The following is an 18,355-nucleotide window of genomic DNA, read 5'->3' as shown; positions in this document are numbered from 1 at the left end:
TAATAACATTAGGGCGATAACGTACACCTTGGAATAACCATTTGAGATCAAAATGGGAGCATTACCGAAAGATAAAGTTGAAAATGGTTAGGAAAGAAGCAGGAACGGTATCAGGAAACAGAAGTAGAATTAGTGGTGTTACATTAGGGGGTTTGCAATTAATGACACGAAACAAAATGTGTATGAATTATCTGCTATGTAAACCTTCACCCAATTCACAATAAAATGTTCAAAACAAAGGAAAACAAAAGTTCTATTTGACTCTCTCAGTCCTGATCTTAGTTCATGCTTGTTGACAAGTATATAAATTAGATTCTTCTGGTCACCTTAATAGATTTTTCACAGATTGCTTCATCTTCCTTACCGCAGTCCCCTTATTAAGATGAATGCATCAAAATAACTGGCCAACCTAGTTTTTGCCCTCTTAAGTTTCCCAGGAAGGAGCCCTGGTAGTGTTAAGCATTTCCTAGGTGGGTGTCAGGCACCCATCTACTCTTTCCTCCACACTATAACCCCAAACCACTACTGTCTAGTAGATTCCAACTCATAGTGGTCCTACAAGATAGAATATAACTCTCATATGGTTTCTAGGATTTATGGAAGCAATCCACCAAACTTTCTCCAGTGGAGCAGCTAATGGGTTTGGACCACTGCCCTTTTGGTTAGCATCTGAGTGGTTTGGCCACTGTGTCACCAAGACTCCTCCGCATTAAACACTGTGATCAAGTTGACTCCAACTCAAAGCAACTCTGAGTAGAACTGTTCCATAGGGTTTTTTTTTTGTTGTTGTTAAAACTTTATTGTGAGTTGATAGTTTACATGGCAGAATATTGGTTTTGCACTCAGCCAATTGTATTTTGTTTCATTGCAATGATTACAATCCCCTCAATGCATCATCGATTAACAGTATTTGCCTCTATTCTCGCTCTTTTTTTTAATCTACACAAAACACACAAATATATATTCATTTAAACAATCAAAGGACACATTTTACAAGCCAGCTTCCTGCCTGCCAGCACACAGCCTTTCTCTTTCTATGGGTATAGAGTCCTCAGCAGCTCTATCCGTGCTATCACTTCTGCCACCTCCTCTTTTCTCGTTGCTCCTCTGATTAGGATTCCACGCTTCACTCATGCTCTTCCATCTTGATGGTCCTAGGGTCCTCTATTCCTGGAATGTAATATTAACTACTCCCCCTTATTTGTTACACATCTACCTTTACAGTTACTATTGAATCAAAAGAATCCTTTCACCAGACCCATCTAGACAAGAGGAAAACTATTCACTGGGGATTCTACACTCCTCCCCTCACAATGAAACTGAACATACTCTTGAAAACTTGTAAGCAAGCCACTTTGTGCCTTTATAGCTCCCCCTCCCCATAGGTTTTTAAAGACTAAATCTTGATGGGAACAGTCTCATTTTTCTCCCATGGAACAGTTGGTGGGTTTGGTTAGCTTTCCAGTGTTTGATCCACTGTGCCCCTTGGGCTACTGTCCACATTGTAAGGACCACATATTAAGCCCTCTTGAAGTAATCTGAAACCCCTCCTACTGGGCTTAGAGTTAAGAAAAAGCACCATCCCATGTATCCTACTATGACTGTCAGTTTGTCATACAGATATGTTGGCTTGTGTGTTGCTGTGATGTTAGAAGTTATGCCACCTCTATTTTAAATACCAGCAGGGTCACCCATGGGGGACAGGTTTCAGCAGAGCTTCCAGACTAAGACAGACTAGGAAGAAGGAGAGAAAGACCACTTCTGAATGATTAACCACTGAAAGCCTTATGAATAATAGCAGGACATAGTCTGATATAGTGCTGGAAAATGAGCCCCTCAGGTTGGAAGGTACTCAAAATACAACTAGGGAAGAGCTGCCTCTTCAAAGTAGAGTTGACCTTAATGACATGAGTGACACAAAGCTTTCAGGACCTTCATTTGTTGATGAGGAGAAACAGCTGAAACATCATTACCAACTGGTATGTAAAATGTATGAAATATAAATCTAGGAAAATGGAAAGTCATCAAAAATTAAACAGAACACAAAGATTAATAGGCATTAGTGAGCTGAAATGGACAAGTATTGGCCATTTTGAATCTGACAATCATATGATTTACTATGCCAGAAGCAAAAATTGAAGAGGAATGGCATTGCATTCATTGTCAAAAAGAACATTTCAAGATCTAGAAGTACAATGCTGTCTGTGGTAGGATAATATTCATATGCTTACAGGGAAGACTAATTAATACCACTATTACTCAAATGTTGACACCAAACACCAAAGCCAATGATGATGAAATTGAAAAATTCTACCAACTTCTTTCTGAAATTGATCAAACATGCAATCAGGATGCATTGATTATAACTGGTGGTAGGAATGCGATGGTAGGAAACAAAGAGGAAGGATCTTAGTTGAAAAATATTGGTGATAGAAATGATGCAGGAGATCACATGCAAGAATTTTGCAAGTACAATGACTTATTCATTGCAAGTACCTTTTTTAAACAACATAAATTGTGACTATACATATGGACCTTGCCAGATGAAATATGCAGGAATCAAACTGACTACTGCTGTAGGAAGACATGATGGAGACGTTCACCATAATTAAGCCAAAACAAGGCCAGAGTTGACTGTGGAGTAGACCACCAATTGGTCATATGTAAGTTCAGGGTGAAGCTGAAGAAAATTAAATCCATGAGAGCCAAAATAGGACCTTAAGAATATCCAACCTGAATTTAGAGACGATCTCAAGAACAGATTTGATGCATTACACACTAATGACTGAAGATCAGAATAATAATAGTGAGGTGACATCAAGAACATCATATATGAAGAAAACAAAAGGTCATTTTTAAAAAGGCATGAAAAAATCCATATACAAATTAAAGAACTACATGTAAAACCTAGAACTATAAAGATCATCAGTGAAAAAATAGGGACAAACTTAGGGGCTCTAATGCATGACATATGTACACCATCAAACATTACAAAAAAACACATGAACAGTTGAAGACAAAATACATAACTGGGACCTCCTAAAAATTAGAAACTTCTGTGCATCAAAAGATTTTGCTAAAAGAGTCAAAAGGGAGAACACAGACTGGGAAAAAATTTTTTGCAAAACATATGAGACAACACCACCTCTACAAGAAAAAAACCTAGTTTAAAAACTGGGCACAGGACATAAACAGACACTTCACCAAGAAAGATATTCAGGCAGTCAGCAAACATATGAGAAAATGTTCACAATCATTAGCCATTGTTGTTAAGTGCTGTTGAGTTGGTTCCAACCCATAGGGACCCTGTATAGGGTTTCAGAGGAGCATCTGGTGAGCTTGAACCACCTACCTTGTGGTTCAAACTGCAGTCCAACACATTAACCCACAGCATTATGCCAAGACTCCTGTTAGCCATTAGATGCAAATCAAAACAACACTGAGATATCATCTCAAACCAGTAGTAACAGCAAACATTTTTTTAAAAATAGAAAATAACAAAAAAAAAAAATCAAAGAAGCCTTCAGTATGTATTGCACCTCAAACAAAAGAAAATGAAAAATCTCACAACTGAACTAAAAAATAACATGGTAAATGCAGAAAATACTGAAGATGTCAAATATTTCATTTTGCTTGGATCCACAATCAATGGTTATAGAAGCAGCAGTCAAGAAATCAAACAACATATTGAATTGGGCAAATCTGCAAAAATATACAATGAGCAAAGATACCAGTTTTAGGTGTGCCAGACCAAAGCCATTGATTTTTCAATAGCCTCATATGCATGTGAAAGTTGGATAATAAATAAGGAAGACTGTAGAAGAATCCATGCATTTGAATTATGGTGTTGGTGAAGAATAATGTTGAAATTATAGACTGCCAGAAGAAAAAATAAATCTGTTTTGAAAGAAACACAGCCCAAATGTTCCTTAGAAGGGAGGATGGTAAGACTTCATCTCTCATACTGTGGACATATTATTGGAGGGTACCTGTCCCTGGAGAAGGACATCATCTTTGGAAAAGTGGAGGGTCAGTGAAAGAGAAGGCACACCCCCAATGAGATGGATCGCCACAGTAGCAGCAACAATGGGCTCAAACACAACAAGTGTGAGTACGGCACAGAACTGGGTAGTGTTTTGTTCTGTTGTGCAGAACAAGAGTCTGAACTAACTCAACATCACCTAACAACACTAAGTATCCTATCGAAGGAAGGTAGCTTTCAGTAGAGCTCTCGCCAAAGAAAGCCTCTCCCAATATCCAAATCTTAACACTTTTATACCCTTATCGTGGAGGAGAAGCTTAAAGAATCCCCAATTTAGTCTTCTCTAATTTCCTAAACCCTGCATGGTAGTTTTAAACACCTCAATTTCTAACATATTCTTATCCTGGTAACTTGGCTGAAACTCCTATTTTAATATTGTTTACCCAGGGAAGACAGAAATTTCAAGAGAAAATGTGTGTTTCAAAGGATGGTGTAATGAAGCTGTTAGTAGATGGTCTTAAGAGTTCTGAGAGGAATCCTTGCCTGATGCAAATGGCTACATTCTCAAATGCTAGCTGAAAGATAGGCGGTTTGAACCCACCATAAATACCTTGAAGGCGGGACTGGTAATCTGCTTCTGGAAAGAATTCCTATGGAGCAATTCTACTGTGCACACATGGGGTCACTATGAGTTAGAATCGACTGCACAGCAACTAACAAGAGTTCTGCTAGAAGAGGGAAAGCATCTCTAAGGAAGTGATATTTACACCGACTTGAGAATAACCAATCTGCTTAGAAGAATGTCCTAAGAAGACCGAATGGCTCCTGTGGGAAGACTCTGAGGCAGGAAAAGCTTAACATTAAAAAACTGAAATTAGTATGTCTCGGTATAGAGAGCCCTCGTGTGGCACTGTAGAGTAAGCATCGAACTGATAGTGACAAGATCGGCAGTTCAAACCCACCAGCCACTGTTGGAACCTCTAGACAGGGTCTCTATGAGTCAAAACCAACTCAACAGCACAACAACAATAGCAGTTAAGAGGACAACAGAAACTCAAAAATAGGCTAAAGAGAAAATAAGAGGCTTGAAAGTCAGATGGGTTACCCAAGTGCTGAGTATAAGACAACAGAATTACAGCCTGGGTCATCACATGGAACTCGACATCTCTAACAGCAACATATTTTCAGATGTGGATTTAGGCCATGTAGATGATGTCTATGTTTTTCAAACTTTCTTCCACTGATAACACTTACGATATGGGACTTAATCCTAAGGACAGGGGATATAATGAATTATTTTAAAGATGAGATAGATAATGTCAAATTTTTATTTTTCAAAGATTACTGGTTATTGTGAATAAAAATGACTGATGAAATCATATAGGAGAATATTACTACAGAGATGGCAGCTTTCACAGAAGTGGATTGATTTGAAATGGGAAGAAGAATTGGCAGGACATGTTGACGGACGTATTTAGGGTATATGTTCTCAAGTGCCGTCGAGTCGATTCCGACCCATAGTGACTCTGTATAGGATTTCCAAAGAGCAGCTGGTGCGCTTGAACCACCGACCTTGCAGTTCTAATGGATTTGTAGTCTGGCACATTAACCCACAGTGCCACACAAAGACTCCTTTAGGGTATATATCTACATGGAATATGTGAGGGGCTTCAAAAAGTTCATGGAAAAATGGAATTAAAAGATTGTGGAATTTTTCCATGAATTTTTGAGGCTCTCTTTTATTTTTCAAATATTTTTCTATTGACCCACAGTAAGTAATCCTTTTCACATTGTGATCCAGAATGCATATATGCATATATAACCACATATATAAACATAGCAAAAGGTTGGAAAACAGTACAATACACATTAGATCTTCTCTTTCCATGTTAAAAGTCAAACCTTCTATTTAAAACCCTGACGTCCTATGCCACGCCTTGGACACTATAATGTATAGTATCTCTACAAAATAGCTTTGTTTCTATTCCTAGTATAATACCTGGTAAGGGGAAGGTGGAAAATACATATTAATTGAACCACAAACAAGAAATAATATCAAGATATGTGAGCAGACTGTTGTGAGATGCGGACTACTCTGATGTGACTTATGTACCCCATGTAAAACACGAACCATTGCCCAGTTCTGCACCATCTTCACAATTGTTGATATACATGAGTCCATTGATTCAGCCCCTGGATTTTGAGTACTTTCCAACCTGAAGGGTTCATGTTCTAGCACTCTGTTGGACAATGTTCTGTTCTTGTCCATATGGGTTTTTTTTTGTTTTTTTTTAAATCTTTTATTTGAGTGATAGTTTACATGGGAGAATGTGAGTTTTGCACTCATCCTATCGTCTTTCCTTTCAATGATTACAATCCCCTCCATGTGATCACCATTCAACAGTATTTGCTTCTATTCCCTCTGTTTTGTTTTGTTTTTTATGTACAAAAAAACACTCAGGAATATATAATAATTTAAACATCCCAAGGGCACATGCTGCAAGCCTGCCTATTGGCTGCCAGCACACCGCCTTTCTCTTTCCATGAGTCTAGAGTCCTCACTTGCTTTGTCTCTCCATGTCATGTTTCCATGTCTATCTGCTTCTCTAGATAGGGTGCCACATTCTGCTCGTGATCATTTCCCTTGATGGTCCTAGGGTCCTCTGTTACTGGACTATAAGATTAACTATTCCCCCTGTTTTTGTTAAAAAACTTCTACCTTTACAGTTGTGACAGTCGCAGTTTGTCATGATAACAATCACTACTGAGTCATAAGAATCTTAACCCCACCTCCTTTAACCAGACCTGTCTAGACAAGATGAAAACTATTCAGTGGGGATTCTATCTTCCCTTGCACTCTGAAACTACACTCCCTCTTGAAAACTTTTAAGCCATCCACTTCATGCCTTTATATTGCTGTTGTTGTTAAGTGTCATCGAGTCGGTTCTGACCCATAGCGACCCTGTAAAGGGTTTCCAAGGCACAGCTGGTGAGCTTGAACCGCCGACCTTGCAGTTCAAATGGCTTTGCAGTCTGGCACATTAACCCATAGCGCCACTCCAGGACTCCTCATGTCTTTATAATCCCCACAATTTAGGTAGCCAATGTCTAAATTGCCCATCCCTATCAACCCTGGATATGAAGACTCCTTCCCTCTCAGTATTTTGAGCTAATACATACATACGTATAGGTCAAGTTCATCATACTGTAGCAATTTTCACTGGCTTCCTTTATCCAATTTCTTTATCTTCCTCTATTCAAATTCTGATTATCAAGCCATTGAAGCTAGGTCAAATGGATACTGTCTGCATCCATATGGTTTTCATAAGCTAATTTTCAGACCTAGATTGCTAGGCTTTTCTTTTTAGCCTCTTGGTCTGCAAGCTTCACTGAAACTGCTTCCACGATGACCCTGCTGGTTTTTGAAATACTGGTGACATAGCTTCCAGTATTACATCAACATACAAGCCACCTGAAACAGATAGATGGGTGGTAGATACAGAGACTACTGTCTCTTAATGTTTCACTGTGGGACAAAGCACTACACTGCATGGTTCATGGTTCAAACTCACCAGCCACTCCTTGGAGACACTGTACAGGGTCACGATGAGTGGGAACTGATTGGATGGTACTTAACAACAATAAGACTCCTTTTGGAATGCTGGTGTGGCACTGTAGGATAAGCAGTAGACTGTTAACCATGAAGTTGGGGTTGAAACACATCAGCTGCTTCTTTGAAACCCTATTCAGTGTAGCTGTGAGTTGGAGCTGACTTAATGGCACTTAACGAGACTTTTTTTAAAGTTGCTGGGAATTTTGGACTCTCTTATCACAATTTTGCACGAATTTCAGAGAATTCTGAAACTCCAGAGCCCTCTACGGATCTATTGACTCTAAGTGGAAAATCCTGAAAGGATGTTTATTTTTTGATGTGATGTAGAGATTAGCCGAAGGTGGGGGGTAATTTACTTTTTAAAGGTCTCCAATAAATTCTGGCGGATATTGAAAGTGCCATAGACTGCCAAAAGAACCAACAGATCTGTGTTGGAAGAAGTGCAGCCAGAGTGCTCCTTGGAGGCCAGGATGGCCAAACTGTCTCTCATACTTCAGACATATTGTCAGGAGGGACTAGTCGCTGGAGAAAGATCTGATTTGGTAAGGTGGAGGGACAGAGAAAAAGAGGAAGACCCCCAGTGAGATGGATTGGCCAAGCGGCAGCATCAATGGGCTCAAGTGTGGCACCAATTGTGAGGTTGGTCCAGGATCGGGCAGTGTTTTGTTCTGTTGTACATAGGGTCGCTATGAGTCGGTTCCGACTCGATGGCACCCAACAACAACAATAAGTTCTGGGCTTCTAGAACTACAGTGGTGGGATGGCAGAGACAGACACACACAAAAATACAGTTCTGGTGTGGCGCTGCGGGTTAATGCGCTGAATTGCAAAGTTGGTTTGAACCACAAGGTCGGCGGTTCCAGCTCACCAATTGGTCCTTGAAAACCCTATGCAGGGTCTCTATGGGTCGGAACCGACTCGACGGCACTTAACGACAACAGCAAAAAGTGTGGCGCTGCGGGTAATGCACTGAAGTGCACGGGTCGGTTTAAACCTCAAGGTAAGCGGCTCAAGCTCATCAGCCGCTCTTCGGAAACGCTATATAAGAGGGCAATTGAACAAGAAGTTGCATTAGTGTTCCGGGACAACTTTAACATTTCTTTCACTTACACTACGCCATTTGAATAATAATCCGTGACGATGTAACGGAAACTCTGAGGGGTTTAATCATTTATTACTTACGGGAAACTACACAGCGGGTGGTGGTTATATGCCCTGGAGTCGGTTCCGACTCATAGCGACCCCGCATAGGGTTTCCGAGGCTGCAAATCTTTACCGGAGCTGGTTGTTTGTTGTTAAGTACTGTGGAGTCGGGTTCCGACTCATAGTGACCCTGCACAGGGTTTTCGAGGCTGTAAACCTTTTCAGGAGCAGAAAGCCTCACCATTCTCCCGCGGAACAGCTGGTAATTTCTAGCAAATGAGCTAGAATCAGTACTCTAAACGATGAGCAGCGAAATTGGGAAGCAAAAACTCAGGGGCGGAAAGGGCGGGTTCGCGCACGCGCGACATTGCATTGGCGCTGACGCCTGTAGGCTTCCTTTCTCAGCCACCCGGTCTCTTAACCCAGTACGGTGGCTGATGGGAGTCAGACACTGGGGATGAATGAAGGTGCTGGGATCTTGTTGAAGCAGTTTACTCCGCCATCCCTCCCCTCCAGTCTCGCTTTTGGCCCTGTGCAGTGCCCCCAACCTGTCCCCATTGCACCATCGACCGGCTTGCCCCTGCGTCTGACTTCTTGGTGCTTGGGTCTACTCGAGGTGCAACTGGAGTTGGGGATCCGGACTATCGCCTAGGCCCAACTTTGGACCACGTTCTCGATTTCTGCCGCGAACCGCCTCTAAAAAGGGGAGGTGGGGTGGGGGTTCCGGGAGGCTGGAGGGGACATCTTCAGGTACGAGGCATCCACTTCTGAGACCTTAGCGCGTTCGCGGGTCTGTGCTTGTAACGGCTAGACTTTTCTCTTCTATTGTCTGGTTCTTGTTGCGCCAGAGAGCGCACACGTTTGGCGCCTCTGTTCCTTCAGCCCGCCTCTGTTAAAAAAGGCCAGCTCCTTAAAAGCAAAACAATGTTTCTGTTAGTTCACCAGTCTTAGAGGGGATAGTTGCCTAGTACTGGCTCACTACCTTTTTTTTTTTTTTTTTTTCTCTTCGCCCCCGACTACTGAAGACAAGTGCGCAAGTGGGATTCGTTTCTCTTAATGTAGAACTAATTGTTGCTTCGACATTGCTACCTTTTTCTTTTTTACCTTAAACCTAGTAATACCGAGGACAAAGGATAGCGTTGGGGCTTCCACAGCCTTCAGTCTGGTACCGCGTCTAACGACTGTGGAGATTTATCAATACTTCTACAGCCTCTTAGAGCGGGGGAGAGGAAAGCCTGTCAGTTCGTTCATCACTTAAGATGGGTAGACATGGGAAACTAAAGCTCTCCTGAAAACGGGCATCAACTACATTCATTAAATTTACTTGCCTTCTGGAGTTCATATGAAAGAACGTTACTTGATTTTTAATGGACATTCCACAGTGAACAGAAGGCATGCATTCAGCTTTAAAAATAATCCATTTCAGTGTAAGGGAGTCTTGTGTTACGTATCACTGTATTGACTAGTGTAGAAAGTTTTGGATTCGGATTGAGTAGAAGAAAAATCTTGGGTTTTGCCACTAACTAGTAATAAAACTGTGGACCTATTTTGTATTTTCTAGATGACAGTAGAAATAGGGAGACAGACCGTCTTGCCTTTAAATGTTTCAGAAACCTTATAAAATGCCCCATTTTTTTTGTTTGTTGTTGTTTGTTTAAAGAGGAACAATCACACATGTGGGATTTTTACCTTTGTTTTTATTTATCTTTTTACCATTAGGATTAGCAGTGATAATGACTGAGTGCACAAGCCTTCAGTTTGTCAGCCCTTTTGCTTTCGAGGCAATGCAGAAGGTGGATGTCATTCGTCTGGCTTCTTTAAGTGATCCAGAATTAAGACTTCTACTACCCTGTTTGGTGCGGATGGCACTTTGTGCTCCTGCTGACCAGAGCCAAAGCTGGGCTCAGGACAAAAAACTTATCCTTCGCCTTCTGTCTGGAGTGGAAGCTGTCAATTCCATTGTTGCTCTGTTGTCTGTGGACTTTCATGCTTTAGAACAGGATGCCAGCAAAGAGCAGCAGCTTAGGTAAAGTTATACAGTTTGTGGATTGGGATTTTTTTGTTGTTTGTCAAAGAATAGGAAGGCCATTTTTTTCTGCATGTGTAGCATAGTGGTGATGAGTTGGGCTGCTAACCTCAAGGTCAACTAGTTTGAAACTACCAGTGGTTTTGTGGGAGAAAGATGAGGCTTTCTGCTGCTGTAAAGATTTGCAGCCTCGGAAACCCTTTCTAGGGTCGCTGAGTCAGGACCGACTCCATGGCACACCACCACCACCATGATACACTCCTGCAGAATGAGGGAAAAACTTGGGAGCACATTTTTATCAGATTTTTTTCTATTTGCAGTTAGAATTCTAGGCTCTTTTGAAGCTCATAAAGTGCATAGGAAAAAACTGGTGTGTGTATTATTTGTATTTGGGCTTAAGTGATTAAATCAGTTACTTTCTATGAGAAATGGGTGGGATAAATTGTAAAGTAGAAGAGGTATTAGAATCACCTGGAAGACCTAATTTTACAGGGAGTCCCAAAGATTATGGGCAGGTGTTAAGGCCTTTCCGGCCCATTGTGAATCTAGTGGTGAGCTACTATTGTTAATAGAAGTAGTTGTTAATGGAAATTATGATGGAGTCTTTATATAGGTTATGAATAGCAGAAACAGGCAAACTAAATGGTATTTCAGAATAATAGAGATCATTTAGAATTCATACATTCTTTTGTGTATTATTTAAATAAGATACAATTTTTATACTTATGTTCATACTGGGGAGTGCAGTGGCTGTGTAGGATAAGCACTGGACTGTGAAACACAAGGTTGGTGGTTTTGAGCCCACCAGCTGTTCGCAGGAGAAAGATGAGAATTTTTGCTTCCACAAAGATGTACAGCCTCGGAAACCCTATACTGGGTTGCTGTGAGTTAGAACTAACGTGGTGGCATGTAAGAACAATAGCATTTTCATACCAGTGTTCTTGTAACTGTTTAACATAGTTTTTCGTGTTGTTCTTTATTAGGCATAAACTTGGAGGAGGCAGTGGCGAGAGCATCCTGGTTTCACAGCTTCAGCATGGGCTGACATTAGAGTTTGAACACAGTGATTCACCTCGTCGATTGCGTCTTGTGCTTAGTGAATTGTTGGCAATTATGAACAAGGTGCATTTCTTCTAATCATAGATTAAACTACGCATGATTATCAAATAGACAGTAGACAAAAACAAGCAAGAAGGCAGGCAGGCTGCATCCTCTTTTGTTTGATATGTAAGTGTTTTCATGTCCAAAGCTGAAAAGGCATTGAATGCCTGCAGTTAAGTTTTTGTTTTTTTTTCTCTTAATATGCTTTCTTACTTATGCTTATTCTTTATTTTGTATTATAGGGCTTATGACAAACTATTATTTATCTATATGGAAAACCAAATTGTATGATTTATTACATCTGAGTTTCCTGTAAAATGTTTTTAAAAAAATCCACTCTCTTGGATATATACAATGGCTTCTTGATTTTTAAAAGAAATATATTTCAAGAATTGTACATATTACCAGAAAGTGTCGAGAAGTATTAACAAAACTGTGTATGATTCCTTTAGACCTTAATGTGTTAGCTAATATATAACTGTAGAGATTTCAAAGCTGACTGAGAGGTGAGGTGGATGTTGGAGCCTCACTCAGTAGCTGTTGAAATTGCATTTGTATACTGATGAAGACTGTTCAACTTTTCTTCTCAGCAAAATTGTTGTATGTCATGGACCTTTAAGTAATTATGGTTAATTGAAACTGAATTTTAAATTTGGGAATTTCAAGGACCTATTATATACAGAAAGAAATTGAATCTTCATTTTAAAGATGGCTTATATGAGATTAGGCCTAGAGTTCCTGAGGCAAACATTATTTACTATTAGAAGCTTGGGGCTAGTTAATTTCTAATAAATAAAATTCAGTTATATAAATTGTGGACAAAAGGACCAAATTAAATTCTCTTTTCACAGAAGATAGTTCTAGGGGTTTTGAGCCCATTTTTTATCAAGTTTTTAAAATGCATTATAAATTTTTGTAAACCTTCTTTCAAGTAGACATAATTTTTAATTACAATTAATGTTTTTCATACATCTTTTTCTGAATACTTTAATAGTCTCAGTGACCTTTCTTTTGAGAGAGACTCCCAGTGTTTAAGTTTTCTTCCACGAATATGATGATGAAGCTACTGTAGGACGTTTTCATAAAAGTTAATAGGTTTTTTTTAAGTTTTTATTGGGAATTGAGTGATAGTTCACATGGGAGAACACCAGTTTTGCACTCATCTTTTCATTGCAATTTTTACAGTCTCCTCTGTACATCATCATTCAACAGTATTTGATTCTATTTCCTTTTTTGTTTTGGTGACGGGTGTACACCAAAACACTCAGGAATATGTAATCATGTAAACAACCAGAGGGCACATTCTGCTAGCCTGCCACCTGGCCACTAGCACACAGCCTTTCTCCTTCCCTGAATCTAGAGTCCTCAGCTGCTCTATCTTTCCGTGTCCTCATCTCTGCTTCCATTTCTGGTGTCGCTGCTTCTCTCGATAGGGTCCCACATTCTGTTCATGCTCTTCTCCGTTGATATTCCTAGGGTCCTCTATTCTTGTACGTAAGATTAACTACACTATCATTGTTGTTACAGAACTACCTTTACAGTTGTGACAGTTGCAATTAGTCATGGTAACAATTAACTCTGTATTGAATCATAAGAATCTTATCCCCGTCTCCTTTCACCAGACCCATCTAGACAAGATGAAAATTATTCAGTGGGGATTCTACCTTCCCCCACATGCTCTGAACTAAACTCCCTCTTGAAAACTTGTAAGCCAGTCACTTAATGCCTTTATAGCCCGCCCCCCACAGGTAGCCAATGTCTAAGTTGCCCATCCCTATCAACCCTGTGTTCAGAGGGGATAGGATTCATATGATGTGAAGACTTCTTCCCTCTCAGTTGGTATGTTGAGCTACTACAGTTAATAGGGTCTTTTGCATTCTAAGTTTTCGTTCTTTCTTTTCCCTACAGAGTTGAGCTTGAATTTATATTTGTCATATTGCTTCAAGTTGACAGTATTTTTTTGGCTTTCTTAGAGCTACAGATTATGTAGGTAGCATTTCTGCTTCATTTCTTTGACTTTGTCTTACCCTTTAATACCAGATAGCTTCAAAGTTGTAGCAAAAGTCACTTCTTGCGATTGCTACTACCATGTCTAAATAATTCTGTGACTGCTAATTGTGGTTAAGTTGCTTAAAATTGATCAAATACTGTCTGTTCTTTTGCAGTATATTAATTAAAAATACCAATGTAACATTCAAAGAGACATGGGCTTTGAGCTCAGTATGCAGTGTTTAAAAAGTAAGATTTAATTTAAAAGTACGGTGAAGTTGAGTTCATCATTTCCCTTTTTCTTTTCTTCTTTAGGTATCTGAATCCAATGGGGAATTCTTTTTAAAGTCTTCTGAGCTCTTTGAGAGTCCTGTGTATTTGGAGGAAGCTGCAGATGTACTTTGTATTTTACAAGCAGGTACTACACTGAATGCTAAGATACATTTCAGATATAGTTCTTGTTAAATGATAATAACTTCTTAAAGTGGAGTGTTGTGTTACTTTAATGATAATCTAATAAAAATATACCTCAAAAGTATAAGTAAAAATCACTAATAATGTTGTCAAAGTGTCATCAGGTTGATTCTAAAGAGCAGCTGGTGAACTTGAACTGCTGACCTTGCTATTCAAACCAACCTTACAGTCCGGCGCATCAACCCACGGTGCCACACCAGGACAGTAATTAAGTACATTGGAGACCTGGTGTGGCACTGCAGATAAGCACTAGACTGCTAATGACAAGCTCAGTGATTTAAACCTGCCATTGCTCTTTGGAAATTCTATACAGGGTCACTATGAATCAGAACTGACTTGACAGTGTAGTAGTTACGAATCGGGCTGCGATTCACGGGAGAAAGATGAGGCTTTCTGCTCCCGTAACGATTTACAGCCTCGGAAACCCTGTACAGGGTCGCTATGAGTTGGAATTAACTCCATGGCACCTAACTACCAACTGCCACCACCACCAACAACAATAACAACAAGTAAGTAGGGACTGCTAGTTGTGTAGTGGTTACGAATCGGGCTGCGAACCTTAAAGTCAGCAGTTTGAAACTACCAGCTGTTCTGCAGGAGAAAGATGAGGCTTTCTGCTCCCGTAAAGATTTACAGCCTCGGAAACCCTGTACAGGGTCGCTATGAGTGGAACTGACTCCATGGCACATAACCACCAGTGGCACTGTGGAGTCCCGTTGTGTCACAGTTGGATAAAACACTGGACTGCAAGGTTGGTTTGAATCACAGGGTCAGTGGTTCAAACTCACCAGTCTCTCCTTGGAACTGACTGGTTGGCACTTAACAACAATAACACTAGTGGCACTGTAGGGTAATTACTGGACTGAAAACTACAGGTCGGTAGTTTGAGTCCACCACCACTCTCTGGGAGAAAGATTTATAGCCTCAAAAACACTATACAGGGTTGCCATTTTTCAGAACCAATTAGATGGCACTTAACAACAACAAAGATGTCCATACAGAGCCCTGCTGGTGCAGTGTTTGAAGGGCTTAATGCTAACCGCACAGTCGGTAGTTACAGCTAGCAGCCACGATGCTGCAGTCTGCTTCCTTGGAAACCCTACTAGACAGTTCTGCTTTGTTCTGTAAAGTTGCTAAGTGTTAGAATTGACTCCATGGCAATGGTAAATTAATAAATAGTATTATTTCCACAATATGACATATTATGCAGCCAATTAAAATGATGTTTTTGAACCAATTTAATGATTTTGGAAAATAATGCATTAAATGACCAAAGCAAAGGACAAAATGGTGACAGTTTTGTTTAAAGTAAAAACAAAAACATTGCCTACAGGGAGATTAAAATTATCGCAAGTTACTAATTTTGATGGATAAGATTAGACTTGATAATAATTTCTTTTAAATAGCTATTTATGATCATAAAAGATAAAGACATAAAAATGCAAATAAATTTTTCATGAAAATTCTTTAGCTCAGCATTGCCTAATAGAACTTTCTGCAATAGTGGAAATGTTCAACATTGTGTTGTCCAGTAAAGTAATCACTACCCACACATGGCTGTGGAAAACTTGAAATATGGATTATGTAATTGAAGAATTCAGGTATTGAAAAAAATTTTTTTCAAATTTAAATATCCAACTGTGGCTATTGACTGTCCTACTGGACAGCTCATTTGTAAACTATAAAAAGAAATACCTTAATTTAAATGATTTTAGCTGATATCTGTGAAATGTCAAAAGATGTTTAATGAGCTGTCTTTCCTTAGTAATAACATTGTTTTTGTTTTCTTTCAGAGCTCCCTTCCCTGCTTCCTATAGTTGATGTAGCTGAAGCCTTGCTACATATTAGAAATGGTGCCTGGTTCTTGTGTCTCTTGGTGGCCAATGTTCCTGATAGTTTTAATGAAGGTAAATAGAATTTAGAAATGAGATATTGGAGAGATTTGCTTGGTATGGACCTTTTCAATTTGTAATTTTTTTTGAAACCTTTTACTGTGAATTGTGTAAAGGTTAACAGGGAAGATCATCAGTGTTACATTCAACAAATCATTGCAATACTTACAATCACCTTTGTTCACTACCAGCTAACATTATTTACCTTTATTACCACCCCCTTTATTTCATTTTTGAAGCTTTTGTAATATGAATAATAGTTTGCATGGTGGAACATTGGTTTTGCACTCATCCTGTCATATTTTGTTTCATTGCAAAGGTTACAATCCCCTCCATGCATCTTCATTTAACAGTATTTGCTTCTATTCTCTTCATGTGTGTGTGTGCGATTTTTGTTTTGGATGTACTCACAAACACTCAGGAATATGTAATAATTTAAACAACCAAAGGGCACATTCTGCAAGCCTGCCTCCTGGCTGCCAGCACACAGCCTTTCTCATTCCATGAGTCTAGAGTCCTCAGATGCTCTATTTCTCTATGTCCTCATCTCTGCCTCCATCTCTGGGGTCGCTGCTTTTCTGGTTAGGGTCCCACATTCCACTCATGCTCTTCTCCCTTGATGTCCTAGGCTCCTCTGTTCCTGGAATGTCAGATTTACTACTCACCCCTCTTTATGTTACAAAATTTCTATCTTTACAGTTGTGACAGTTACAACTAGTCATGATACCAGTTACTCATATTGAATTTGTTTTGTAATTTTTTGAACTAAGAAACATTTAGGAGAGTTTATTTGAGAAAACTTCTGAAAGTTGATTAGCGAGTGTACGTTGTAGAAATACTAAGTGTAGAGATTTTAAAATTGCACTGAGATTTCAAATTTAAGTGTACTGAATATGTAGCAGAATAATGCTATACCAATAGTATAATACTGCTGTTGAATGTCATTGAGTCGGTTCCAACTCATAGTGACCCAGTAGAGGGTTTCCAAGGAGCATAGGAAAACATCAAAAATGATATAATTCCTCTGCTCCAGGAACAAAGAAGAGGAGACATAAATAAATGAGATCTATGTTAGCAGAAATGTCAGCGATCAGACCTTTGTTTTTTAGCCTTAGTGCTGCCAGTTTGCAGAAAAATACAAGGTAGAAATTGAGGAAAATCAAGTAAAGTTCTTCACCTATATTTAAAACTACTAGTGATTGAAGATTATTGTGAACTCTATTTGGGTGTATGTGATATAAAAATAAGAATGGCATGTATTTGTTGATACGGCAATGTGTGCCACGGGAGCCAGGGAAGAAAAAGTACTGTATCTGGGGTCATAGTTCTTGGTTTTGACACTCACTTATTGTGTGATCTCCATCAAGACACTTAACTTCTCATCTGTAAAATGAGGTTATTATTGATATTTCCCATATCTTTCTAGAAGAGATACTAAATATATCACATAAAATGTAAAAGCCCTTAGTGGCCTAGCTGATTTTCAGTCGACTACTTCTGTCAGTTACTGAGAAACAAGTGTTGATGTCACCAAATAGTATTGTGAATTTGTCAGTTTGTTCTTTCAATTCTGTCAGTTTTTGCTTCATATATTTTGAAGCTCTGTGTTTGGATCCTCTAGCTTACCATCTGCTCCTCAGAAACTGTATACAGGGTCTCCATGAGTTGGAACTGACTCAACGACACTTAACAACAACAACAGTGAGTTCAGGTTGTATTCAAAGCTGATCAAGTGAAAGGATAAGACCTTGCACAACAAGCTATATATTGGGACTGATGCATTGACAGCCTCACATAGAGAGGGTGGTCTTCCACACCAGGAGGTCTTCAGAGGCAAGTTGTGCAGGGAGCCTCCAGAAGGAGAAGAGGGCATGGACAAAACCTCAGGAAAATGAGGAAGAAAGAGGGGCTTATGTGCATTTTCAGGAGGTACTCCTGTAGCAATTTAGGGGGTCTCTGAAGATAGCAGCACCTTAAACCATCAAAAAAACCCCAATACATCCATTGCCATCAATTCGATACTGATTATGGGAGTCCTGATGTGGCGCTGTGGGTTAATACGCCAGACTGCAAAGCCGTTTGAACTGCAGGGTAGGCAGTTCAAGTTCACCAGCTGCTCCTCGGAAACCCTATTC

The 18,355-nt window shown here is 39.6% G+C and overlaps 1 protein-coding gene across 1 annotated transcript in view; it reads left to right on the top strand.

The window, feature by feature from the left end:
* The first annotated feature begins 9,152 nt into the window (after positions 1-9,152).
* INTS2 (integrator complex subunit 2) overlaps positions 9,153-18,355 on the top strand; it is a 66,396-nt gene continuing 57,193 nt past the window's right edge. The window contains exons 1-5 of the mRNA XM_006832361.1: positions 9,153-9,488; positions 10,458-10,764; positions 11,748-11,886; positions 14,170-14,272; positions 16,122-16,235. Coding sequence (XP_006832424.1) covers positions 10,472-10,764; positions 11,748-11,886; positions 14,170-14,272; positions 16,122-16,235 — 649 coding nt within the window. The 5' untranslated portion in view covers positions 9,153-9,488; positions 10,458-10,471. The remainder of the gene's footprint in view (positions 9,489-10,457; positions 10,765-11,747; positions 11,887-14,169; positions 14,273-16,121; positions 16,236-18,355) is intronic.

The sequence above is a fragment of the Chrysochloris asiatica genome, unplaced genomic scaffold (assembly GCF_000296735.1).
Source record: "Chrysochloris asiatica unplaced genomic scaffold, ChrAsi1.0 scaffold00007, whole genome shotgun sequence".
Lineage (NCBI taxonomy): Eukaryota > Metazoa > Chordata > Mammalia > Afrosoricida > Chrysochloridae > Chrysochloris > Chrysochloris asiatica.
Note: the sequence above shows the minus strand (reverse complement) of the source record. Positions and strands in the feature narration are given on the sequence as shown.